This window comes from Gopherus evgoodei, chromosome 6 (assembly GCF_007399415.2).
Source record: "Gopherus evgoodei ecotype Sinaloan lineage chromosome 6, rGopEvg1_v1.p, whole genome shotgun sequence".
Taxonomy (NCBI): domain Eukaryota; kingdom Metazoa; phylum Chordata; order Testudines; family Testudinidae; genus Gopherus; species Gopherus evgoodei.
In genome coordinates, this window is record NC_044327.1 from 59,543,833 (window position 1) to 59,571,146 (window position 27,314).

The 27,314-nt window shown below is 41.0% G+C and overlaps 1 protein-coding gene across 2 annotated transcripts; it reads left to right on the top strand.

Annotated features, from left to right (window-relative positions):
• The first annotated feature begins 3,546 nt into the window (after window positions 1–3,546).
• On the top strand, window positions 3,547–20,477 carry LOX (lysyl oxidase). 2 transcript variants are annotated; one of them, XM_030567192.1, is made up of 7 exons: window positions 3,547–4,640; window positions 5,138–5,246; window positions 6,683–6,820; window positions 9,303–9,459; window positions 12,523–12,618; window positions 12,723–12,838; window positions 16,191–20,477. In XM_030567192.1, the coding sequence occupies exons 1-7, from the start codon at window positions 3,941–3,943 to the stop codon at window positions 16,195–16,197; spliced, it is 1,323 nt and encodes a 440-aa protein (XP_030423052.1). In that variant the 5' UTR covers window positions 3,547–3,940; the 3' UTR covers window positions 16,198–20,477. The 2 variants fall into 2 exon arrangements, with proteins under 2 accessions (XP_030423052.1, XP_030423053.1); XM_030567193.1 differs by lacking the exon at window positions 16,191–20,477 and having other exon boundaries at window positions 12,723–12,842.
• Window positions 20,478–27,314: the final 6,837 nt, after the last annotated feature.

The following is a 27,314-nucleotide window of genomic DNA, read 5'->3' on the forward strand; positions in this document are numbered from 1 at the left end:
ATCACTGCCAGAACCTTCTAAAATATTCCTGGAGTAGGGGTAACGATCAGAAGTACTCAGTATTGGAAGTGGTCCTGGCCTACCACAAAGCAAAGAAATCTCTTTCAGACAAGTGAATAATTACATGCAAATATGCTCTTGACGGTTGAGGGATGAAAACTATCCCTGGATCCAATGATGAAATTATATCTGCAAGAGGAATCATCCTGAACTTTCATACTTTCACTAACTTGTTTAGGAGTCTTAGTTTTAAAATGGGTCTTCACCCTTTGTTCTCTTTTGGGACCATAAAGTACTTGGACTAAAACCCCTTCCATTTGGGCTGTGCAGGAACTGGTTTTATAGCTCCTAAATGTAGAAGATTGTCAATTTCCTGTCTCAGCAAATGTTCATAAGAGCGATCCCTGCAGAGGGACGGGAAAGAGGAGTGAGGTGGGGGGAAGGGAAGTAAAATGGATGGAGTATCCTAATGTTATGACCTCCAAGATCTATTTGTTGGATGTAATCTGCTCCCATGGAAGTTGAAAATGGGGGAGGCAGCCTCCACATGTGGGGATACAGGCAAAATGTTGCAGCTGGAAATGCAAAAAACAGATGATTTGGATCTTCAACCAAGCTGTTAAAATTGACATTTTGTCAACGAGGAGAGTTTCTTTCTCTGAAAACTTGATTGTGGCCTTGGAAGCTCAGAAGGTCTTTGGAAACCAGTGAACTGGATGGAAAAGGATCTCTGGGCTGCTTGGGATTTATTGTATCTCCATTTACTTGCAAGTGTGTAGATCTCAAGATGGCTCTGGAGTCTTTCACCGTGTGCAATGACTCATCAGTGTTCTCAGCAAAAAGTTTCATACCTTCAAAGGAAAGGTCATCTGTATTTTGGACTTTCCTAGGAAACCCAGAGAGCTGGAGCCAAGATGCCTGTTTCGTGACAACTGCCATGGAGAAGGAATGAGCAGCAGTGTCTAGCACATCCAGGGAGGCTTGTAAAGCTGTCCTGGCAAGCAGCTGACTCTTGGCTATGATGGCTTGCAACTGCAATGTTATTTATTGTTTGTTATAGATTTTACCCAATTAAGCAAAGTACTTATGCGCATGAGTAATCCCATTAATTTGAAATGGGACCACCCGTGCTGAAAGTTAGTCACATGCTTAAGTAGCTGACTGAAACATGACCCAGTAAAATACATGAACTTTAAAAATGAAGCAGTATTCAAATACCTGGGTAAGGTGAATGTGTTGTGTTGAATACCTGTTATATCACTAGATTTTTAGGGCAATTTTTATACAATTATACTGGGGGAACAAGAGAGTTGGATGGGTTAGGAGTTTTGTAATGAGCTTTTCACCTCTCCATCTCTTGTTCAGAGCCAGTGGTGGGCTCTTCAGTGGCCTATGAAAACAAGTTAATCATCTTAGTCCAGTTCCTCAAGGATAGGTATATTGGCAATATTTGCAGAGAGGACAGGGGCTGAATGAAGTTAACTAAAAATGGAGGATCTCACTTTCCAGGATTGTTGCCAGCACCTTTTATGACTCATGAGCTCTACATTCACTAAAAATTAAAAATCGTTCTTTGGAACAAATGATAAACAATGTCTGATAAATGGGCAAGACTATTCCCAATTATTGGTTTCTTCAATTTCAGGAAAAACAGTTACGTAATCAGGCAAAGCACAAGAGTTGTGGCCAGAATCCCAGTGTGTGGAAACATTTTCTAATATCACACATTGGTATACAACCTGCTATTTGTAACACTAGTAGGATTTATGGGAAGATTAGAAAGACAGAGACTTCATTTTCTTCCATGTTATATTTTCCTTCTTTTCTAGACTTTCCATTTTCCTCAGTTTTAGTCATTGTTCCAGTCAAGACCTAAAGTGGAGGATAAAATATTCAGTAACCACATGAAAAAGGTCTGAGAGACTGAGATGAACTGTCTGAAAAATGAGAAGAAAATCTTGTTAAAAGAAACAGCAGAGTAATGGCTTAACAGTTGCTTGGCCTGGGCATATGAGGGAAGTTACCATTTACCTGTTTTACTATTAGAAGACCCTGTACTGAAAATGCTACCTACCAAGTATTTTTAAACTATCATGAGCAGGACACTTCAGCCAATGGGATCACTCCTGGGAGAAAACACTATGCTAGTCAGGAAATGGTTGTAGAACTACCAGGGAAATTTACAACAGACAACAACAAAAATCCCTACTGGTTTTAACACCTGGTAGAGAGGAGCCTATTTTTATCACCATTTTAGTTACAGCAGCTGGAAAGCAACATGGTGGTAAAAAAACAGCCCAGCAGAGAGATCCCTGTCTGCCCTAAGGCTCCCACCATTTCTAACACCAATTCCACTGAAATTATTTTGCACATGTGGCAGTAATGGCCTTAGTGCTCTTTTATTTATCTAGCAAAGGCCCCAGGTCCTCCAAATGCACCTGCTTAACTTTTCAACCATTGAAATGAATAGGACTCCTCCTAGTAAAGTGTTATATAAAAGGTATTAATTTTCTTATTTATTATTAATATTATTATCAATTGGATGATAGCTTAAACATCCTTGTATTGTAGGATCAAGTCCAACATTTATACTGAAATTATAACCAGTACTGTACAAATGGACACTTTTTATGTTATTGCAAAGAGTAGGTGGCAAATTTGTCCAGAACCGGCTTTGCATGGCACTGTTAGCAGGTTGCTACCTGAAGGTTCAGGAGAGTTAGGAGAATCTATTTAACTGAGGCAAGAAATTCCAGCCTGGGACTGACCCAGGACTGACAGTGTCGCATGAAAAATCCTCACTAACAAACTAGGGCTGATTCTGTCCCATTCCTTTGAAATGATTCATGAGCAAACATTTGCACCTGTAACAGCCACTGAAAACACACCAGTCTGGAGTCTGTCTGTGTTTCATGGATGTTTAGTTACTCCCAGACAGTGAAACAGTCTGATATGATCCAAACACCGTGTTTATACATTTTTTTTAAGCAGGAAGGGGAAAAAGTCAGATCAAATACCTTTCCTCTTCTCCCGGCTCCCCAGGGAAAGCATAGCTTTAGGGGACACTTGCCTGGCCAGGTTTATTTGTTCTGCTGATGGGCTAAGTCTCTCCCATGTGAAATTTCATTTTTCAATGAACACTTACTCTGGGAGGCAAAGTTGTAGTGCATTTCTCGTGTGACTCATGCAGAAATGGATAGGCAAGAGTTTATTTGCTGAGGGGTTTACCTCAATTAAAAGGGCATTAAGAATACTTGACTGTTACTTAAATCCTCAGCAGTGACCATATTGTGGGAGATGTTTTGGCCAGAATATTTCCCAGAAACATGTTTCCTCTCTTACTAAGCGCTCACCCCAGTCTCTCCAGTGCTGATGAGCTAATAGCATTTTTCCTTTGCATATTTTGGCATTGCCCCGCGGTCTGGCAGGCCGTGTGTGTCTGAGCGCACTGAGATGCCTGCAGGCTCGCCCCAGCTTGAGACGTGCAGCTAGAGGTGTATATATAGAGAGGGGAGGGATCCTTTTGTCTCCTTCCCCCTGCAAAGAGGCTCTGTGAGCGCGGGCAGCGGCGGGACAGATGTGAGGCGCTGTCAGACTCGCACGTTCCCCATCGCATTACGTGAGCAAACAGCGGCGGAGCAGCCCGCCAGGCGGGCTTGTGTAACTTTGCAAATGTGCCAGAAAGTTTAAAATCCCTGAGCCCTCCTCCTCCCGCCTCCAGTCCGCACCCCAGAGAAAGCCGGAGGAGGATGAGAGGCGGGTTGTTTGCTGCTGCTGCTATTCAGAGCCGTGCCCTGTAAACACCCCGCGAGCGGACAAGCTCCCTCCTTTCGGAAGGTCTCTGCCTCCCCGGCCCGCCCGCGGGGATTGAGCCTGGCTGCGGCCAGCGGTGTTTGGCGAGCGACCTTCGGGCCCGCCCGGGGCTATTAACGCGGGGAAGATGCAGGTGGCGCTGCCAGCGGCTTTGCTCGCCCCGCTGCAGGTGTGGGTGTACCTGAGCTGCGCCTGGCCCGCCGGCTGCCAGCCGCCGCCGCGCCACAACCCGCCGGCGCCCGCCGCCTGGAGGCAGAGGATTCAGTGGGAGAACAACGGGCAGGTGTACAGCCTGCTGAGCCTGGCATCCCAGTACCAGCCGCCCCGGCGCCGGCAGGCAGCGGCCGCGGGCAGCCCCATCCTGCTGCTCCGAAACAACGCCACGGCCCTGCGCGGGGCTGCTGCTGCTGCTGCTGCTGCTGAAGCCGGCGCTGCCCAGCCGCCGGCCGGGGCCGCCAGCAGGGGCTCGGGGGCTCGCCACTGGTTTCAAGCCGGCTACCAGCCGCCCCCCGGCAGCACCGCAGGGCAGAGGAGCCAGGGAGCCACGAGCGGTTCAGCCCGGAGCGCTCCCCAGGGGGCGTCTCGGCCCAGCGCCCCCCACAGCTCAGGCGTCGGCCCCAGGAGGGGCAACAGCACCAGCCTCGGCAGCCCCCCGCCCCGGAGCAATCTGAGAGCCGGCCGGGAAGATGCCATGGTAGGAGACGATCCCTACAACCCCTACAAGTACACGGACGACAACCCCTATTACAACTACTACGACACCTACGAGAGACCCCGCCAGGGCAGCAGGTACAGACCCGGCTATGGCACCGGCTACTTCCAGTATGGTAAGAGCCCCGCACCCCTCGAACGCGAGCAGTAACCCCGCGCCCCAGGCTCGGGCGGGGGCCCCACCGCCAGCTCCTAGCTGGGCTCTCCGCTAGTTCCCACAGCCCTCCCCGCCTCAGCCCGCAGCCAACCCAAACGCCAGCACAGCACATAGCGATAGGCTTTGGCAGGGGACTCGCATCCCAGCATGCTCTGGGGAAATGACCAGCCCTGCCTGCCCCACACGAGGCAAAAATCTGAAACGGTCCTAGGATTCCTAGGATCATATGGTAGTCTGAGGGGCCTGAGCCCACAGGATTTAGGAGGCGAGAGGCTGGCTGCAAACAATAGGCTGTGCCTGTCCAGCAAGAAGTTTAAATGCTTCTTGTGACCTAAAGGGTGGCAGTAGGCTATGGCCAAAATAACTTCTTCTGATGCTTGAAAAATGAAACAAAATGTTGGCAGACATGTTCTGGGTTTGATTGTGCTGTTGTGTGGTTGGTTTGATGAACTGCAGGTCTTCCTGACTTAGTCCCGGATCCCTATTACATCCAGGCATCCACATATGTCCAAAGGGTGTCCATGTACAGCCTGAGATGTGCTGCCGAGGAGAACTGTCTGGCAAGGTAGGCATTGCTGCTGACTTCTCCCTTACATTAGCCTCAGGCACTGCTTCAGTTTCTTCTAGCCTAGGTACCCAACACCAAGGAAAGCAGGAGGGAAAGTAAAGACAGAGGGCTTTATAACAGGTTCTGAGTCTAGCTTCTTTTGGGGCCTGGTTATAATGTTTCAACAACAGACAAGAAGAAAGGGTAATGTACTAACCCATATTTTGAAAAAGTGACAAGTGCTTTTAGGTGCCTCCAGTTGACAGAGCTTAGCTCATGTGAGATGTGGTAAAGGAGCCTGATTTCCGAAGGGTAGGTACTCTGCACTTTCTGAAAATCAGGCCTCTTTAGCTTCAGAAATGTTTAGATACACCAAATCACTTACCCCTTTTGAAAATCTTTGTCCCTGGTTTTACCTGGAATCTGGTCTTTTTCAACTCTCTCCCTTAACCTGAAAAATCGTTGTTTCATTTTTAAAAAGTCACCAGCTGCTCATTTGTGTGGGTTCACAAAATAGTGTACTCCCTGTTCTTGGGCACATGCAATACAACATCTGTGAGACAATCTAGCAGAAAAATATTTGTGATAATCTCTTAGAATTTTGAAAAAAAATTCTTTACTAGGGAGTTGTCCGTATTCACTTGGCAAAACAGGGATTTTTCCTGTTTTGACTGGAACTGAAATTAACATGGCTGAGTTTCATAAATTTAACTTGTATAGTACCTTACCATGCAAAACAACTTTGTTTATTCACCAGTTTCATAACCTGGTTATAGCATAGCATTAAGGAATCATTTTTGTTAGTTTGCTGCAGGAAAACCAGCAAAGGGAGCACAAAAGGTTGATTATGTGGTTCTTGTTGGTAAATTGATAGTTAAAAATCAGATATTTAAAGTTATAATTAGTTTAAGATAGACCAAATTGGGACCAAAATGTCTTGATTGTAGCCTTTTAAACTACAATGGAAACAAAATCGACTCTGGCCATGAGATCAACTACAAGATATTTTGTTTTACAGAAACTATTGAAAAACAGTTTTTCATGCCAAACAGGGACATTTTTACAGCTATCCATTGTTAAAGTGATCTTATGCTCTTGGCTATTGTTAAACACCATTGATTTCCCTAAATATCAAAGCATTTCTAACCAGCGCTCATCAGGTATCAAAATCCTGCTCTTACTGAAATCGGTGACAAAACTAACATCAACAGGAGGACTGAGTCCTAGAATGTTACTAAAGCCTGCGTCCAATACCAGAAGCTCCTAAATACACCATGGAGCATTCTTGAGCATCCTCAGCTATTTAAATTAATGGGGTTGAAGGTGCTCAGCAACTTGCTAGTTATGACATCTAGTCACAGAAGGTTGAATGCTAGATCATAAGCCAAGAAGCAGCAATCTTGAGTGTTTAATATTTTATAAATATACTTATGCCTCTTTTTACGTCATTGCAGTTCAGCTTACAGGGCAGATGTCAGAGATTATGATACTCGAGTGCTTCTGAGATTCCCCCAAAGAGTGAAAAATCAAGGCACATCAGACTTCCTACCAAGCAGACCCCGATATTCATGGGAGTGGCACAGCTGTCACCAGTGAGTGAAGTGCCCAGTATGGTACCTTCTACTTATCTTTTTTAATTTGTCATTTGTTAATTGTAATGTGATATGTTTTGTTAGTATCTAGGGGAAATATAGCTATAGGGTTTTGCTCTCCACTCCCATTTTATGGTAATAGCTCATTATATAGCTACACATGTGAGGATGAAGAATTGAAATGATCAAATGAAAATAAATAGTTCATACTCACATACAAATATGACAATCTGGAAGCCTATGCAATCAGTTTAGAATATTCGGTCACATATCCCATCTATTGAATTCAATTTTGCATAAGTCTATTGTCCATTTACCTGTATATTAAAGAACTAACCAGTGAACTTAAAAAAAAGTTACAATTATAGTTAATGCCCCAAAATGTATTGTTTACTTACTCATTCACGAAAAAAAAGTATATTCAAATACTGAATGTGTCATTTGGTCCTCTAACGGGTCATTATTTCATGAGTCAAGGAACATTTTCCTCAATATTGAAAAGAGGAATTGGAATGGTCCTTAATAAGCACTTGTACCTATATGAAGTCTCAGGGTGGTATCTTGCTATCATCTTCATCTGAAAAGAATTGGAGTTTGACATAAAAAGTGATGCCACAATAGATACCATTTAGCTCCGATATAAGGTGCACCAATATCGCCTTTGCAAGGCGAACATTGATAGACACTTGGCAAGACAAACACTGGAGAATATTTGTAACATTTTGGGACCTAATAAAACTGCATATGTGCACTTGTGTCTTTTCCAAGAGGCTTGGCGTATATGAGTTTGAAATCTTGTCCTAAATTTAGATATTTCATATCAAGTTTGTGATACTTTAGGAAAGTATATATATTTTCTTCAGTTTATTTAAAATATGACTCTACAGTTGTACATACATGATTCATTTTAATACAATGACAGAAATAATGTATTCATTGATAAAGTGAGACTGGACACTGAATTCCATCTAAATATGTACCACAAAGGTTGCCATGGGCCTGATCCAGAACCCTTTGAAGTTAGTGGAATTTCTCCGTTGATTTCAAGGGGTTTGGGATCAAGCCTGCACCAATGGGTCAAATTGTAAAATTGTTTATTCCTGATGGAACAATTACTATCAATTCAAATGAATATGGACCTAGCAAGGCAGATGGTTTATTCAGAGTGTAAGAAGCCTTTGATAAAGTCCAAAAAAACCCCCTATTGCTCTGTGAATGTTTTAGTTTTAAAAAATGTAATGTGAAACTGATACTTATAAAGGTGACAGATTGATAGCACTACAAGCTGAAATCCTTCATCCACAGAACACGTAATCCTTGCCCTGCCAATAGGCCCTATAACTATACTGACCAAGGTGCGAATTTAATTCTTTCAATACTCAACCAATTCTTGGACTTTGAATACGCTGCCAACAAGAATGCCAATTGTGGGGATGGTTTCTATGATGCTGACACTAGTCCATTAGTAAATGAACTATAACAATCAATTCATTTCTCAAATGACCTGCCATCAGATGGTACTGTTTAATCATCATCATTCTCTGAGTCACCTTGTCGTCCAAGTTTTTCGTTGGTGATTATATATTATATAAAATGTCTATTTTTCATTAAAGGGTGTTTGAAGTATATTTTATTTAATCCTTTATATATACACAGCTTGCTAAAATCTTTCATAGGCAACAGTAGCAGAATGCTACAAAGACAAGCTGCTGATTTGTTGGCTCTTGCTAGTTTGCTTTCTCCATCTATGTGAGAAAAGTAGAACCACAGAACAAATAGGTATGTCACAGCTAGTGTGAGAGACCTAGGACTGACACCCACACACACTCTCTCTCACACACACACTGGAATAGTGTACACTGTGAAACAAGTGTTTTTGCAGAACACCTTAACATCAAACCAGCAAGACTTTGAATGTCAGTTTATACATTTGAATGTAAATAGCAATTCTTTCAGCTAACCCAGTCTGTAATATTAGTACATAGAGGATGAATCTCTAAGCAGAGTAGATTGTTTGCAAATATAATTATAAAGTGTCATATGTTTGGGGGACAATGGAGGTGGAAAAATAACCACAACCCTTCAGCCCCTTCCAGAAATAGCAAACTTGCCTAGAATTTACAGTATGTAAGGTAAGCATTCCTAGCCAAACAAGCTGTGCCTGAAGGCAAACATTATAAAATAAATTGTTCATATTTGAGTGGTTCAAATGCTTGCTAGTGTTATTGAAAAAGAGAAAACAGGAAATTTTGGGAAAAGCCAATACAAACCATTCCTTTAACGAATTAAAATGTGATTTGTTTTTAGAAGGTTGTGTTTTTATACAATTTTTTTTTTACAGTGGTGCCACTGAGAAAAATATATTAACCCATTAGTTTTATGTAAGAAATAAAATTTGGCAGGATGCACGATAAGGTAGATTAGATAGGAAACATGATTTAATAATGTTTTGGCCTCTCCTAACTGACCTGTGGTCTAACAGACATTACCACAGCATGGACGAATTCAGCCACTATGACTTGCTGGAAGCAAGCTCACATCGGAGAGTTGCTGAAGGGCACAAAGCAAGTTTTTGTCTTGAAGATACTTCCTGTGATTATGGATACTATAGACGATATGCCTGTACAGCACATACACAGGTAAAGAGATGGTTCTAAAGAACCAAGAGATTTTCTTTCTTGCAGTTTGCCTTACTTGAGAGATTTTATGTAACATTACAGGCTCCAATGCTCAGGTGCCTTAATTAGCTATGAGATAATCACCCCAGGGTAAGGGGAATCTACTGGTGGCATAATACCAGCATAGCAGCTTTGTGGATGCTGAAGTGGGTGGCTGGTGCTTTCTTGTACACTGGTAGGTCCCCTGGAGCCATTGGCAGCTGATGTACATCAAAACAGTCCTCAGGGTACTCTGATTTAGATTGGGGGACTGGCCATCAGACAGCAGGCCCATGATCAGGGGCAGTAAAGAAATCCTTTAAGGTCTTACTCCACTTCTTTCATCTCAATCCACATTCTGTTGTCTTTGGCTGCAGTCAAAGATCAGAGCTAGTATTCTTTCTTCTCAGAGCCTGATAGTGCAAGGTGCTGTTTCCTCAGTTCCCAATGCTGTCAAAGGGGGTTTGAGTACACCACAGCATCATGCTCTGTGCATACATGTAACAGACATTCAAATTAATGGGAACTGTGTGAACATCATGAGCAAACTATATCCCTTTTTCTGCAGAGGTAGTGATTTTATCCCTGAGAAATGCCAAATATCTTCTGATGGTGGATGTTTAAATCTTAAGAACTGTATAATGAATTGTCTACAATATGTAAAGTTTGTGAAGGGGGTTTAAAAATAGTCTCTTTGTGGAGGTTACAGTGTTCACCTAACATATTTTACAGCTGGAGTACTTTTGTCACTAGAGTCAAGGCTGTGTCAGCATTTCCACTGTAAACCCTTATTTTTAGGGGTTGTAATTGGACTGTAAAACTTTGCACTAGACTCAAACTTGGCACATGCAAGTAGGGCATAAGCTGATTACCAGCTGGGGTCAGAAGGGAATTCCTACACGGCTTTGTCTTGCATAGTTAAGTGCCTTATGAGGATTTTTCATTTTCCACTAAAGCATCCTATACTGGCCACTGCTGAGGATACCAGACTTGATGGACCATTGATATGTTCCAGTGTGGCAATTCCTATAGTCCTAGCAACAAAGTAGGAGGTTTTTTGGACACCCAGATCTGGAAAAACCTCTGTGGCCATTTTGGATACCCTCTGAATTCTTTCAGACATTTCTGATGTTTCAAAACCTGTATTTGCTTGAAGAGAAAAACCCTATTAGGCCATTTTTTGCAGAACTAAAGACGTAGACAAATAAAATACAAAGATAGCCCATAAACTCTGCTTCCTATGCCAAGAGAGTACTTTACTCTTTGCACTGGATGCAGAGTTCATCTATGGCCAAAGCTAACACTTCTTTGAGGCAGTCCAAGATTAGTGGCAATTACATTCACATAAATGAGTTTGGAACTGGAGGATGGGATTCACTGAGCACGCATCTAATGTCCTAACTCACAGAGCAAAGTTATTTCTTGATTTTTCTTATATTCAAATAAATTTAGAAGGAAAATGGTTTAAAATGAAGCTGCCAGGACAAGAAACAGGAGCTGTATATCCTCCCCAACTTATCTCACAAAAACGGTGATGAATATTTTTTGCTGAATTGGTCTCTAAGATTCTAAGTCTTAAGCAACAGCTATAAGAACTTCCTCTTCAGATAGAAGGGATCTAAAATGGCATTTGCAAATAGTATGTCTGTGACTTTATCGGTGCTGTACTGTCTCATGCAGGATCCTCCCTACACCTACCAAACTTTTCAAGTGGCCTTGTATTTTCTCCCCAATGGACCAAAATAACTCCTTTGATTTCATTTAATCAGGTAAATAGGTAAGAAAAATCATAGGTGTTTAGTCAAAATTGGAGATGTTTATTTGAACTGTACCCAAGCTTCTTGGGCCTGCAAATCCAGGATTAAACTATCGCAAGATTTCCAGTGCTTCCTGTCAGGCTGAAAATACTGTGAGAACAGCCTCCCCCATAATATTTCAGCAATGCTGGTGCCAAGCTGAACCAGAAAGTGGTACATGAAAAAAGACAACAGGAAAAATGATAGCCAAAACTTTTTGAACCTCAAAAGCCATTCAGTTGAAATTCAGAGTTTTAGGTGTAGATTTTGGTCAGTTCTTATCTTTTCTGAAATGATTCCTTCACCTCTTGCAAGTAAGCGACACTTTAGGTAATACTGTCAGATAGTACTTAAATATAGCGATTTTAAATTTCAGGTATATGTAATCAGTAAATACCTACTATATTAAAGTGTATAAATAGTAAGACTAGTTCAAAGTTTTCAATTGAAACTGTTTTGCTGGAAAACTGGGTTCTCAACAAAATATTTTCTGGGAAATGTGTCTGCTTTCCACAGAACATTTTGATTTTGAATCAAACTGATCACCTGAAAAATGAAATTTTTTTAAATTCTGAAATGGAACCATGCTGGCTCAGGGAACTGTAGTTTATCCCCTATCGTCTGGTTGGGGATCCCAACCTATATCTCTCATTATGTGCTATGATGCACAGCCTCCCCTCAGCAAGAGGGGAGACTGGTGCATCATGGGAGATGAAGTCCCTTGGAAAGACCAGTCTATTAAGAATGGGAACATGAAACACCTGAACTATAAATCCCAGGAGCCCCTGCAGCAGCATTTCAGAATTGAAATATTTCTGGTTTTGGCCGAAATATTTTTTTTTGATTTTTCATTCAAAACTTTCCATGAAAAACAACCCTTATTTTCCAACCAGCTATAACAAATACCTATTTATCCAAAAGAGCAGAACAGCTTGTAAGTGATGCTCCAATCTCTCAGATAAACATTGTAATTACTGGTACCTATTTATGAATCGTTTTATCTTTAATTTTCTTACGTGGGAGAAACAACGAAAAGTCAATACAATGGCTCTGTCAGAGCTAGGCAGTACTATTTAAACAAACAAAACCCAGAAAGTTCAGATTCAATGCTTAACTCATTCATTGGTGCCTTTTCCCCCCCAGTGATGGGCACGAAGGAAGCATCATGGTGTTACCTGAATTTTTTGATGGTGTTAATGTTGATTTCTGAAAATATATTCCTTAGACTCCTTTGCTTGCATATTTTTAGGGACTAAGCCCTGGCTGTTATGACACCTACAATGCTGACATAGATTGCCAGTGGATTGATATTACAGATGTAAAGCCTGGAAACTACATACTGAAGGTATGGGGTGTGTTTTGAGAAATCATAACTATAAATCCCTTTAAGCCAGCACAGCAGATTACCAATCCAAACCCAGTTGTAAATGGCATTTTCCTTCCTTCAAGGTTAGTGTAAATCCCAGCTATCTGGTACCAGAGTCTGATTACTCCAACAATGTAGTACGCTGCGATATCCGCTATACAGGCCATCATGCATATGCCTCTGGCTGCACAATTTCACCGTAAGTAGATTCCTCTTTCTTTGTAACTACTTTACAGTCATAAAATTAATATTAGCTAATAGGTTTATAGTATCTAGGGGTGAATTTTGCATTGAATAGATAATTGCCAAATGAGTTCTAGTGATGCAAACTTTGTAAGTGTATAATTTTATACTTAGTGTGGAGTGTGCTAGTTTGGATTACAGATAGAATTTAGAGAGGTTTTTTTGTGTGTGGGCAGAATAGGAATGATTATTTTGCTAATTACAACTGCATAGCTTTCAAATTATAGTTTCTTGTAATGAAGCTATTTTCTTCAATCTCCATCAGATTCATAGAACCATTTGAGATGGAAGGAACCTACAATAGTTTATCAAAATCTATTCCTCTCCCAGTACAGAACACCTACTAAAATTCTTGTTAGAAAAAATTGTTTTTGAACTCTTTAATTCAGGATTTATAGCAGGGGTTCTCAAACTGTGGGTTGGGACCCCTCAGAGGTTATTAAAAGGGGGGTTGCGAGCTGTTAGCCTCCACCCCAAACCCTGCTTTGCTTCCAGCATTTATCATGGTGTTAAATATATAAACATGTTTTTAATTTATAAGGGGGGGGGGTCGCACTCAGAGGCTTTCTATGTGAAAGAGGTCACCAGTACAACAGTTTGAGAACCACTGGTTTATAGAGATTTTAAAATTGCTGCTCCTACCTGGATTCCCAGCTGTTCTCCCTGGCTCAACTCCCTTCTTGAATTTGCAGTCACAAGCCTCCTGATGCTTGTTCAGTTGTCATACAGAGCATTCACACAAAGCTGTTGCACAGGTTGCTGAGGGGCCCTTGAAACACTTTGTTAAAAACAAACCAAACCAAACACGTGAACTTACATATTACCGTCTCACTGCTACAGCAAGGCCCCCAAGAACAGTTTTTCCAGCAACACCTCATTTACTGTTTCACGTTAGCTCCCTTGGTGTTCAAGCAATAACCCTTAACTATGTCTGGCCACAAATTCTTTTGTAAAAAGCATATGTACATTGAACAAAATCAGTGTTCCCTTCAGATTTTAGCTTAACATAGCTTATGAACATTACACAGAAAAATAAGTACTATGTTATAAACACATATAGAGGAGTGGACTTTCCAGTTATTTTTATACAATACATGATTACAGAATCACATTATTCATGTGTGACATTTAGTAGTTGGTTTAATCTGACTGGAAATAACAAATGAGAGCATTAATCTTATGTGGAAACCTTGGTGACATTATTAGTTTTCATTTATTGCTTTGGAATTTAAATAAGCGGTCAGCGTGGATAGACATAACTACCTTAATGAAGTCTTCACACTGATCTCATTTGGATGCTGCTTAATTACTATGTCACGGAGCACATCACTCACTGCTGAACTGGCACCTCCTCCCGGTCGTTCTGGGGATTAGCTCGAGGCCAACACCCACATCTGCGGTCTGCACCCCATCAGGAACTGCAGAATCCTCTTCGTGGCTTGGCCCTCTGGCCATGTCATTATCTGCGTTCTCCCTTTTGGGGGGAGATTTAGCTCTTCAGTAGTCAAGCCATGTCCCCAGTGGCGATTGTATTCAGTTGTCCTGCCACTTCCTCAGTGGCGAGTGCGGGGTATCCAGGCCTGCCCACTGCTCCAGGTCCCAGCCCAGGAACCCTCTGAACTGCAGTTACTTACTGCGCTCCTTTGTCTCTACTATCACTGCATTTCCCCTGGCCACTTCCGTGCAGCCACAGCACCCTCCTCAGTCTCACAGCCCATCTGGAGCTCCTTCTGTCTTCCTGCCTGCACCGCTCTGTCCAAGATGCTATGAGGTTGCAGCCTACTCAAGACACAGTTCTCCCTCCTTGAACTCCAGGCAGCTACTGACCCTGTTCTGCCCTAAGGCTCTTTTTAACCCCTTACTGGCCAGTGTGGGGCTGATGCCCCATCACATACCAATTGTAAGACTTATCTCACTTTGAATTTACTCCAAAGTCCTTTGTACTGGGAAATCAAACACTGATCAAGCAGGGCTAAAATAACAAATATTTGTATCACCCCTGTGTGAAGACCTAGGCTCTTATCACACCAGTCACAAAGAATAAGATAGGTCCATCAGTGACCATTAGACAAGATGGGCAGGGTCTCAACCCCATGCTCTGGGTGTCCTTAAACCTCTGACTGCCAGAAGCTAGGACTGGATGACTGAGAACTGATCACTCAATAAACTGCTCTGTTCTGCTCATTCCTTCTGATCCAACTGGCACTGGCCACTGGCAAAAACAGGACACTGGACTAGATCAGTGGTTTTCAAACCATGGGTTGCGACCCAGAACTGGGTCGCAGAATGTAAGGCATTGGGTCACAGCAGCTCTGGTCAGCACCACCGACCGGGCCATTAAAAATCCTGTGGGTGGTGTTGCCTGGCTAAGGCAGACTAGTCCCTACTTGTTCTGACATTGCGCTGTGCCGCGGAAGTGGCCAGCAGCAGGTCTGGCTCCTAGGTGTGTGTGTGGGGGGGGGGGAGGGAGGGCACAGGGCTCTGCGTGCTGCCCCTGCTCCAAGCACCAGCTCCGCCTGGCCAATGGACTGACCGGGAGGCACCTGAGGTAAACCCATGTCCCAATCCCCTGCCCCATTCCTGAGGCCCCCCAAACCCAGAGCCCTTTCCTGCACCCCAAACCCCTCATCCCTGGCCCTACCCGTCTGCACCCCCAGCTGAGCCACTCCCACACCCCAACCCTGCCACAGCCGAGCCCCCTTCACCTCCTGAACCCCATTCCCAGCCCACCCTGAAGCCCTCACCCCACCCCAGCCCCTCCCACATCCCAAGCCCTCATCCCCACCTCCACTGGGTCACCCAGTATGGCCATTTTCAAGTTATTAAAAGCAACAAGTTAAATGGCCTTGGCCTGGTCCTTTATTTGTTCTCACCACCAGAGTGTCTGTGCTTGTGGGAGAATGAGGTGTGCTGCAAGTTATGAGTGGTTATTTTTGGCAGAGCAGTGTGAAGAAACTTTCATGGCATCTCCCTGCACTAGGACTAGCTCTAATCAGAGCCTCCAGTAACAGAGCTTCTATTCATTTGAATTCAAGAAGGGGAGGAGAGAGAAAAGGTTAACAGAAGGATGTCAGTTAGGGTTATGTACAGTTACTTTGCTTTGTAGCCTCCCCTCTCAGTTTCCTAAATTATTAAAATACTGTAATGATATTCATATTCAAACGTACAAAGGAAAGCAAGTTCTCTAGTTCCTTTTGTGCTGCATGTTCATACTGATGCTAGGTATTTAACACAAGTGGGTTAACTTTGTTTAGTACTCGTTTGCTAATGTCTGAAATTTTTAACACATTTTTCCTTTTTTTAAATAGATACTAAGATGCAAGAAAATGGACGAGTCAGTGCCCACTGTTTTGTACTGTAATATCATTATATAAACTTCAGTAGAATATGAACACTTCACAAAAAGCAAAAAAATTCAACACAAACTTTTATGTCATTTTGAAGCATAATGGCTGCTTCATAAGATGTGTAACTGGATTTTTAGCACTCAAATTGTCATTTACTTAAAAAAACTATTGCAATGTGTGGGATTGGTGATTTATGCACAGATTTTCAAATTCTAAAGAAAATGAACTCATTCACAGAAAAATAAGTTTTTTTGTGTTTTGTTGTATTTTAAACTCCACTGGAAATCAGAGTGCAGATAACAGCAGAGTTTGGTCAGTACACTATCTGTGAATGAGCTGTAATCTCTTTAAAAGGTAGCAAAAATGTATAGTACTAAATAAAATGCAATTAGTAGAGTAATAATGCTGGCTAGCTCAATGAATGCCAGATCAAAGACCAACTTGGGAGTGATGCTCCTGCCGTTACAGTAAAACTAATTGGATACATTGGATGCAGACGAGAAAAGTATCCCTGGTTTTCAAGGAATATCAACATATAGCAGAAAAATGTTCATGTATGCATTAGTTACACCCCATATACGAAATTTATGTTTAATTTACATTTTTAATATATTAGTAGGTAAACCATTTTCTCAAGCCAAATGCATACTGGGGCTTTGGCCATAAGCCTGTTTTACTTTTGGAGTAGAATTAAAGAACTTAGTCACTTTTCTCTGTGAATAGAGATTTTCAAAATGGGGCTCTTAAAAGGATCTACCATTAATTCAATGTGAGTAAAATGAACTAGGATGAACTCCTGTCCAGCAGAAACAAGGCTTCTGAAAGCGACTTTGGATAGTCCCTAATCATTCGCTGTGAGGGGAGGGGAAAAAAAAAAAGCATGAATTGAACAGGCCAACCAATTACAATAACTGACAAGAGGCAATCAGCTCAGAGGCACCACAGACCGAAATAGGCCAAAAGACCTATCAGGGTGTTCTTATTGAGAAAAGGCCTTTTACTTGTATTCTCATTAACATTATTTTACACTTAGTATTGTACTTGATTCTTAATTGCATATTTGGCTATTCAGAGAATGAAGCTTAGAATATTATACAGTATGTATAGAATAGTAGTTGGTGTATGCAACACAGAAAGTACTTTAGTTAGGTCAATCATGAAATATTCAAAGCGAAAAACTTTCAGCCCAAATGAACAAGATACATCATGCTGCTTACTGGTGGGGGTTCACAAAATTACAATTATTTCATGTATGCAGTGGACCAATCAGTAAGCTAAAACAGCTGTGATTTTTGTTTTTTAAACTGTGAAATTATTGCTCACAACATTGTCCTGATACTTTTTCCGAAGATCACAGATGGTGCAATGCTCAACTTGCAGCTCACAACAGCCAAAGCTCAAAACCTTTAGAGTTTTAATGGCATTTATCTTTATGTATTTGTGTAGCTTGAGGAATATTGGGGTATTTTGTTACAACTTTGGGAAATATTTTAAGCAATATTTGCCAATATTGCATGCAGTAGAACCATGCAAATTTAATTCTGAATTTGTGTTAGTTATCAGAATATCCTTGAGGACTATGGATCAGCTAATTATTTCCTACATATATTTTGTTGTTTTAAGATCATCAAATGTTTGTCCAAATCACGATCATGTTCTGGCACAATAAACCTAAACAACTGAAACATCAACACTTAGCCAGACTGACACTGATGACCTAAAAACCATTAACTCATTGAGGGCATGGCCCTTATGACTACTCACTCACCTTTCACTTCTGCATGCGGGATGGGTCCAGTTTACATCTGCAGGCTGCTAAGTTTTCCATTGGTTTTCCTCATTTGGTTGATAAATGATCATTTTAGTCACTCACCAAGTGGGTATCTAACTCAAGCGATAAAGTTTGAAAATTAGACTTGGTACATTTTACTATAGTAGGGCTCTATGCACATCAGCAGTTAAAGTTGTGCCATTATTTCTCATAAAAAAGCATTATTTTAATGTGTTTATAATTGTACAACTATGTTCCAGACTGAAGTTTGGCTTTTGAGGTCTGAGCTCCAGAACAATTTTTGTAAATAGATTTAAAAAAAAAAAGCGTGCACGTGCACACATGTGTATGAATGAACGAATGCAGGTACATTTATACCTCCTGTAAAACGTGATTCAGGCCAAAATTTCCAGTCTGGGATGAAGGCTCTGATTCTGCAACTTCTTGTGTGTGGGCAACTTGTACGTGTGCAGTTGCATGGAAGTCAGAGGATACGTCTACACTGCAAACATGTACCAACTGCAGCAAGTCTCAGAGTTCAGGTCTCCAGACCTCGGCTGGTGCTACACAGCTAAAAATAGCAGGGTAGATGTTCGCGTTTGGGCTGGAACTCGGGGTTTGAAACCTGGTGAGGGGAGTGATTCTTAGAGCCCAAGCTGGCATGTCTACACTACTATTTTTAATACCATAACACAAGTCCTGAAAGCCTGGTTCTGTAGAGCTGGACTCTGAAAACTGTAGGGCACAGCACCTTTAGGATCAGCCATTAGCCAGGAGCTGTGCAGCCAGGAGGCACTCTGAGGTGTGATGTTCTAAGAGTAGTTCTGGGGGTGTTTACTCTGTAGATGCCCTGAGATCTGTGGGATTTTCCTGTAGCTTTGCAGGTATCTGCAATGTTGGAGAGCCACACCCTCTACTTACCTCCCTACTAGATGATACCTCAAAAACTATGGAAGTTTAAAAAGTTTGCTGAGTATCTTTGCCTCTCCTGTAGGAAGACATATTCTGGCCTTTAGTGCTGATGCTTGGGCTGCCAAATGATCCACTGATTTAAGAATCTTTAATTACTCATTGACATGATAGATGTTAGGGCTCCACAGACACCTTCACTGGTAAATGAACACATTTTACATGTTTATCTGATAGACAATGGAACTTCTTTTCTTTAGCTAAATACTGTACAAGTTTTAAAACGTTTTAAACAATGGGAAAAGAGATGAAATTTGCTCACTGTTCAAGAATACATGAATGGTCTTGCTTAAAATCAACAAAAGCTAGGAATGTCAGAAATAAAGTTGGAAAAATTAATACAATCTGTCCTTAACAAATCCTGCTGAGTTATAATGCAGAAATAGAGAAAAGTTGATTTATATAGCTTATGAGCTAATGTTAATAAATGGAGGAGTGCTGGCCATAATTCTCAATATCTTGGTCACTGCAGGTTTGACCCAGGTACCTGAAGCCTACTTTTTTCATGCTGCAATATATTTAAGGGAATGCTTGCTTTTTTGTAGGACATCTTTATACATTGTTTTGATGTAAGTTTATTTTATAAAACAAATTTTATTGTGTAATCATTTTAAACAGGCTTTGGGCCTGTTCCTGCAGTCTTTGAAAAGGAGCTTTGCCCTTGATCTCAAAGAATGTATGATCAGTCCAAGAGTTCGCAAAATTTTGGAAGTACAGAAATGCTTCTCTTGCAGTTTCAAATTTCCTTTGAAAATGTTAGAGCGTGCATGAAGCAATTACCTCCCACATTTCAGGTCTTTAGAGAAATGTTGCACATAAGGAACATTCCCATGCAACAGACACATTACAAGAGGACTTTGCTATATTTGTAAAACCTTGAAATACATGTTTGATAATAGGTGCATATTTCTAGACAAATGTATTTAAAAAATGAGATTGGTCATCAGTTTGAACCAACAGATCATGTAGATGATATTTTTATGTTGCACACCAAAGTTTACTATGTAGTTTGAATGGTGCATTCACCAAATTTACCTTCATAGTCCTTTTATATATCTGTTTTTTTAATTGTATTTGTTCATACCAAAAGGTTTATTTTCATTCATAAGATATTGAAAGTGGTCTATCCTGTGCCTCACATTATGCCAAATATGGTCTTTTCACATTTCCCAGATAAAAAAAGGTGCTGAAATAACTTGAATTAAAAGCAAGAAGTGTATGCTAATAGAAAGTTATTTTTTTGTTGTTGTTCTAGCAACTAAATGCTACAAATTCAGTGAAATGCCACTTGTTTTTGCAATTTCTTGAAGGAGTTTTCAATGTTTCCTTCACTGTTTTCCAAGAATCTTAATTTTAAAATCTCTATCTTTATTTGAAGAGCTTTTATTTATAATATTCAGACACTAGCTTTGTATTCTTCATTGCACTTTCATATTCTTATGTTACATTGCCTGTATTATGGTTGCAAGTTTATGTGAAAATGACTTGAATAAAATGTTTCAAGTGTTCACACTGTCTATCCTGCTGCACCTGCGTTCAACATGGGCCTGATCCCTTTGTCACTGAGGTCAAATGGAGTCTCTTCATTGTCTCCAGTGGCGCTTGGCTGAAGCTATATATGTGTCAAAATAGGAATGATTAAAGTTTGCCAAAGTTATAAACATCTTATAAGTTTATGTCTTATAATAGGAAGTGTCAGGCAACCAGCAGCAATATCAACTCTGCCTATAATACACAAGGACTAGCACGAATACATAACATGCTTATAAATCTTAGTACTGGGTTCTAAATTCACTTTTGGGTATAGATCTTTAAAACTCTGAATCCTCTGGCACCCAATTGTCTGAGATAGCCCTGTATCTCATCAGGACAACTAAGCCAGCTGGGATTAGTGAAATGTGTGAATGTTTTAATAAGGTGATCCCATGAAGTGCTTGGGCCTGTACTAATTTATGTGTCTCAGGTGCATGTGCCAGCAAAAGAGGAGGGGTGAGAGGCTGGGAATTTATTATTTTACCCACAAATGCTTTCTTCTAGCCACAAAAAAGGAAGCAGTCAATACTTGTTTGGCAAGTGATGTTACATTGCAAATGCCTGAAAAAAATGTACACAGTATAGTGATACCATACCACTTTTAACTTATGTAATTAGGAGGAGGAGGAGGAGGAGGAGGAGGAAGTAAAAGTCTTCTAGTATGTCCACACAACATTTTGGAGCAAGTCTCAGGCCTCTGAGCCTGAGCTCCAGCCCAAGTCAGAACCTCAAAGCACTGTCTCTACAGTTGTTTTTAGAGCGCTAGCTTGTGCTCACTCCAAAATGCCATGTAGTCATATCTTTAGCGTTTCCTGGTATCTTCCCCTCTGCAAATATTTTGGAAATGCCTGTCCTTCACTGTAAACTAATAAAAAAATTGTTCTCCAAGAAGTATTTCCTAAGCCCAGACTTAGTTCATCTGTGGCAGAGATGGTTTCAAAGCATTAAGAGAGGATGTGAACTCAATAAAGCAGGGAAAACACTTCAACTTTTCCTTCATTTTGGCCAAATTTTTAAGAAAGGGCTCCTGCAACATCCTCCTTGTAACAAATCCTGTTGGGAAGTGCTTGCTGCCAGAACCCAAGTCTAAACACTCCACGTTCAGAGGCAAAAGTATGAACAAAATGAGTGCCCCATTTGGAATCTGCTCTCCCTGGAAGCCAGTCAAATCCAAAGTGAACTTTAGGCCATGTCGAAAGATATTTCATTAGGATTTGAAAACTTTTTTTGTGCTCTAAAGTCTGTTTTGAAAGCCCGAGCCGCCACATTATTTATTTCTATAGTAATTCTCAATCTGACTTTTTAGAGTACCAAGGAAAATAGAATTGAATACGAGACTCTATTTAGATACAATGATGTTCTGTTACTTGGAGAAGATATCCTTTGTGGAACCACATCCCAATACCACATACCATACCAATAATATAGCACAATGTATTTTGTCATTTGACTTGGGTAATTCTGATTTGAAGTAGAAACAAAATAGAAAGTGGAAATCAAAGCTAAATTACCATATCGAAACAACACATGAAAGTACGTTACACTAATGCCTAACAATACAGGAATGGTGGGATGATCTATCCTACAGCTAGATCAACATTCACACTGTGCTAAGAACACACCGTTAGCAATCATCTAACCAGAGCACCAGAGGAAACAGAGCATGAACCTAGAAACCAGTTTGAAGAATTCATTCCAAAGAACAGATACCATAAGGAAATGAGTGGTAGACCCTCTAACACACCTGGCTCCATGTAAGCCAGAGAGATGTAATGGCACATCTCTAGCCATCCCGCAGTTCCTTCAGAATTTCAGTTTTCATAGAAATACATTTTTAAGCCGTATGGTTTACCTTCTAAATATGAACGATTATGATGTTGTCTTCCCAGTTCTGTATACTGCCTGAATCAATAGACTAAGGCTATGCCTACACTGTACCTCTTGTGATGGTGTGTAGGGTTGTCATGATATAATTCCCCACTCTGAACCTTAGCGTCCAAAAGATGGGGTACCAGCATGAATTCCTCTAAGTTCAATTACCAGCTTAGAACCTGTAGCGCTGCCACCAACCAGGAATTCCAGTGCCTGGTACACTCTGGTCCCCACAAAACCTGGCTCGGGGACCCCCAAGACCCAGACCCTCTGGATCTTAACACAAGGAAAGTAAACCCTTTCCTTCATCGTTGCCTTTCCCAGACTTCCCCTCCCTGGGTTACCCTGGAAGACCACTGTGATTCAAACCCCTTGAATCCTGAAACAGAGAGGAAAATGCACCTTCCCCCCTCCTTCTCTCTTCCCCTCCCAGATTCTCCCTGAGAGACAGTAATCCTAACACAGAGAGAATTTAGCCTCTCTCTCCCCCTTCCCTCCTGTCTCCCCACCAATTCCCTGGTGAATCCAGACCCAGTCCCCTGGGGTCTCACCAGAATAAAAAAAACAATTAGGTTTTTAAACAAGAAACTTTTAATTAAAGAGAGAAAAAACAGTAAAAATTAGCTTTGTAAATTTAAAATGGAATAGGTACAGGGTCTTTCAGCTATAGACACTGGGAACACCCTCCCAGCCTAAGTATACAAGTACAAATTAAAATCTTTTCAGCAAAATACCAATTTGAACTCCTCCCAGCCAAATACACATTTGAACTCCTTCCAACCAAATACACATTTGCAAATAAAGAAAACAAACATAAGCCTAACTCGCCTTATCTACCTAGTACTCACTATTTTGAATCTATAAGAACCTGTATCAGGGAGATTGGAGAGAAACCTGGTTGCACGTCTGATCCCTCTGAGCCCCCCAGAGTGAACGACAACCAAAACTAACAGCACAGCACAAAAACTTCCCTCCCTCAAGATTTAAAAGTATCCTGTCCTCTGATTGGTCCTCGGGTCAGGTGACAGCCAGGCTCACTGATCTTGTTAACCCTTTACAGTGAAAGAGATATAAAGTACTTCTGTGCTATTAATTTTTCTTATCTGTTTATGACAAGGGTGTATAGCTACAAGCCACAGTGAAAAGCAGGGTGGTCCAAGTTGCAGCATGTAGCTACATGTGTCAGTGAAATCCTCTGGCAAGGGGGAGGCAGCAGGAAAACGCTTGGCAGCAGAGAGCTCCTAGAGCCTTTCCCTACTGCCTCCCCACACCAGAGTCTTTCTGTGTTGCAGCTGCCTTCCTCTGTGGCAGGGAATGGCTCTGGCAACTCCCTGCTGCTGGAGCCTTTTACTGGCAGGGAGCTGCCAGAGACTTTCCTTGCCCCAGGGAAAGGCTCCTACAGCAGGGAGCTGCTGGCCAGTAGCAGAGAGCTGCCAGAGCCTTTCCCCGCTACAAGGAAAGATCCCAGCAGCTCCCTGCTTTAGGAGTCTTTCCCTGGGGTGGAGAGTGGCTCCATCAGCAGGACCTTATATTGATAAAACAATGAGGAGTACTTATGGTACCTTAGAGACTAAAATTTATTTGGCCATAAGCTTTTGTGGGCTAAAACCCACTTCATCTGATGCATCCGATAAAGTGGGATGTAGCCCATGAAAGCTTATGCTCAAATAAATTTGCTGGTCTCCAAGATGCCACAAGTACTCCTCGTTGTTTTTGCTGATACAGACTAACACGGCTACCACTCTGAAACCTGTATATTGATAAAAATAGTATTGTTGACAGGTAGGCACTGCTTGAGTGAATAGAGAGCCCCACACCCACATAGTTCAGGCATACCTTTACTTACAATCAATTGTTATTTATACCCATGTTAGAAGTGTGTGTAGTGTAAGTACTTCACACATCGCTGAAAGGAATTTGCAGTATAGATGTACCCTTAGCTGTGTAGTGCTCCCATTCATCTGAGGAGTTAATGCAGAAGTATAAAGGTGAACACATTTAAATGTCCACTTTGTTAACTATTTCACTCAATATCTGTAGCAGAAATATCCAGTTAATGTGTTTCTCTGTCATGCTGGATATCACAGCAGTTGAGACAGTCAAAACGACCTTTCAAGACCATAAGGCACGGCAGGATTTTTCCTTCCAGCAGTGTTCTTCAATCCAGTTTTAAAATAATCCCAGTGATAGGGCTTTTTCCACTTCGGGTGGTAAACACAACACACTCTAATACATTTCAGTTAGATATTGCAAACCAATTTAATACCAATATAGGCATGGCCTCTTGCCGACTGCATGCCTCGAGCCCAAAACACAATACTGTGTGTCTGTCGAACACTTCATGTGACTTCAAGTACCCAGTCTGGATAAGACTAGGAAGCATACTCAGAATTATTTATTGGAAAAGGCACTCCTCCTGGTTCCATATATGCATCAAAACACAGTGCACATGCCACCTGCCCACACTGGACCTCAACTTCAGTTTCAGTGATTTGCCTGACAAAGAGTAAGTCAATGACAGATCTAGAGTTAGAACCTATAGGTCTGATCCAAAGCTCATTTAAGTCACAGGAAAGACTCCCAGTGACTGGAATGGGCTTTGGATCAGGCCTTAATTCTCCTGATACCATATCTAATTCCGTAACTAAATATCATAGCCAACATAATTTACTATATCGGTCTCAGTTTTCAAATCTTTAAAATGGGGATAGCAATATCAGCATTTCCATATTTTTTTAAGTAACTAAGTTTCCTGATTTTCTATCAATTTTTTTTTAAAGAATTGTGCTATCTATTAAGATATTTTCACTTTCAGCTATTGATACATATTTACAACCTGAATTGCAGTTTAGCAATTGTCAGATAACATGTATTGAGACAGAGGATCTCTTCTGTGCACAGTACTAAAAACATAGATTTTAGTTTGAACTGTGCAGCTTGTAACACCTTGTCAGGAGTTGCCAGTCATCTAATGTTCACACCCAAAGAAATGCCTTTTCAGTATACTAATCATTATTAAAACCAGAGATATATGTAGGCCCTTACACACATTTGGGTTCGTTTGGCCATAGGTTTACCACAGAATAACACAGAAAGATACAAATCACTTCAGCAAGATGTATACTTACTTTGTATGTTATTTTCTAACAGAAACTCCTGTGAACTCAGTGTTAAACTTCAGATAAAATTCACTAGGCTCCTCAGTTCAAAAGAGTTGTTCTCGTGCACAAATACAATAAAATAAAGCTCTCTATAGTACAGTGCCTAGAACACTGGGGACCTGGCATGGGTATGGCCTCTAAGCCCAACCTAAGTAGCAATAACCCATAAGACATATGGAAGGCAGTAAAAGAGGATCTATTACTCTCAGATTACCCTTCCTCTCCATCCCTCAAAAGGTACAACAACTGAGCATCAGAATGTGGAATAATGGTTGGATTTCTCTGATCACGGCCTTCCTGTGAAGCTCGTGAAGAATTAAAACGTGATTTTGCAAAAAAGGAGGCTCTGGTGTTTCAGATACCCCCAGGAGTACACTTAAGTTATAAATCATAGCTATAACAAAGTCTCTTCCTGCATCCTTAACTGCCAAGAAAAACTAAACGGTCCTGGCACTCTAAGGATATGTAAAGAGAGACTTCAGGACACAAACTTTTAAAAACTAGCAATATATTGTACATGATCTACATTTTTCTTATGTTTTTAAGTTTACAAGTTTGTTTGTTTTTTAAATTATTTGACCATGGATATCAGTCACTTCTCGAAATTGGAAACTTTCACCTACCCAGAAAAGATTAGCTGTCTGTGAAGAAATTTTTTATAAAAGGATTACAGCTAACAAAAAGAGAAAAAGTTTTCTGCTCTTTACTGAACATCATATATTTGTTTGGATTAGTACTAAGCCTTTAAAAAAGTTTCTTGTCTAGAATATGTAAAACAGTATTCTAGATATTGCTTCCAAGAGGATGACTTTTTCTTCAAAACATGATTTTCCTTGAAGATAAACACAAGTTCAGAATACAATGTACGTAGTTCCTATGTATAGCCATTGGCTGCTTACCTAGTATAAGATTACTTTTACAAGAGACTATTGCTATTGAAGATGTCTTGAACTCTTACGATCGGGTATAAAATCCCCACCCCCACACATCTACACACACACACCACTGTTTCATATAATGATCCCAGGAACTTCAGAACACTAAACTGATAGCTCCATCCAGTACAGTCAAATGCCCTTCCAACAGTTAGGGATAACCCCCCCCCCCGGTCCCAAGATCTTTGGCAAACAAATCGATAGCATTTAATACTTTTTAGATTTATACTCTTCTTACTGATTCTAGTAGTTAGGAATCAGGAGGATGGGATCATATTCTCTGACTACATGCAATTTAATTTGAGTGGAGCACACTGAATTTTCCTTTCAGTACAGGAATGCTCACAACTGTGTACTTTAGTTATCAAAATTGTTGATTAATCAAGAAAGATGAACATTTTTTAGATGGCAAGTTTTTATTGCTATTTAGAGTTTGCCATACACACTACTGATCTGCATTTCTGCTTGCTTCATGCATTTATGGAATTTAGCAAATGTCTTCAGAGCTAACAGAGTTCTGAACTTCTAGCTAAGACAAAAGTAAATATTTTGATATTTTAAATGTACAGCTTAATGAACTATTTTAATTACGTTTTCTTAGCTAGGAGCACTTATCCTTCCCATCTCTTCTGATACTGAAGTCCTTAAATAGTTCTCTGGGGTATACCTTACATAATGCAAAAACCCACAAAGGAAAGAAAAGCAAGTCAAAACTCCCAGCTATTACAGAGCACAAAATAGCTCCATAAACCCCCTCCTGACTTCATTGTGGGTTTCGCAGGTGGTGGCACTATAGAACTGAACTCTTAATCATACACTGTGTGACATCCCCATTAGTCAACTA

What these genes read in the sequence shown, in the direction of transcription:
- LOX (XM_030567192.1), top strand. Translation starts at nt 3,941, where the DNA reads ATGCAGGTGGCGCTGCCAGCGGCTTTGCTCGCCCCGCTGCAGGTGTGG. An exon ending in GAGTGGCACAGCTGTCACCA is followed by an intron (nt 6,821 to 9,302) that starts GTGAGTGAAGTG and finishes GTGGTCTAACAG; the next exon opens with ACATTACCACAGCATGGACG. An exon ending in CTGGAAACTACATACTGAAG is followed by an intron (nt 12,619 to 12,722) that starts GTATGGGGTGTG and finishes CCTTCCTTCAAG; the next exon opens with GTTAGTGTAAATCCCAGCTA.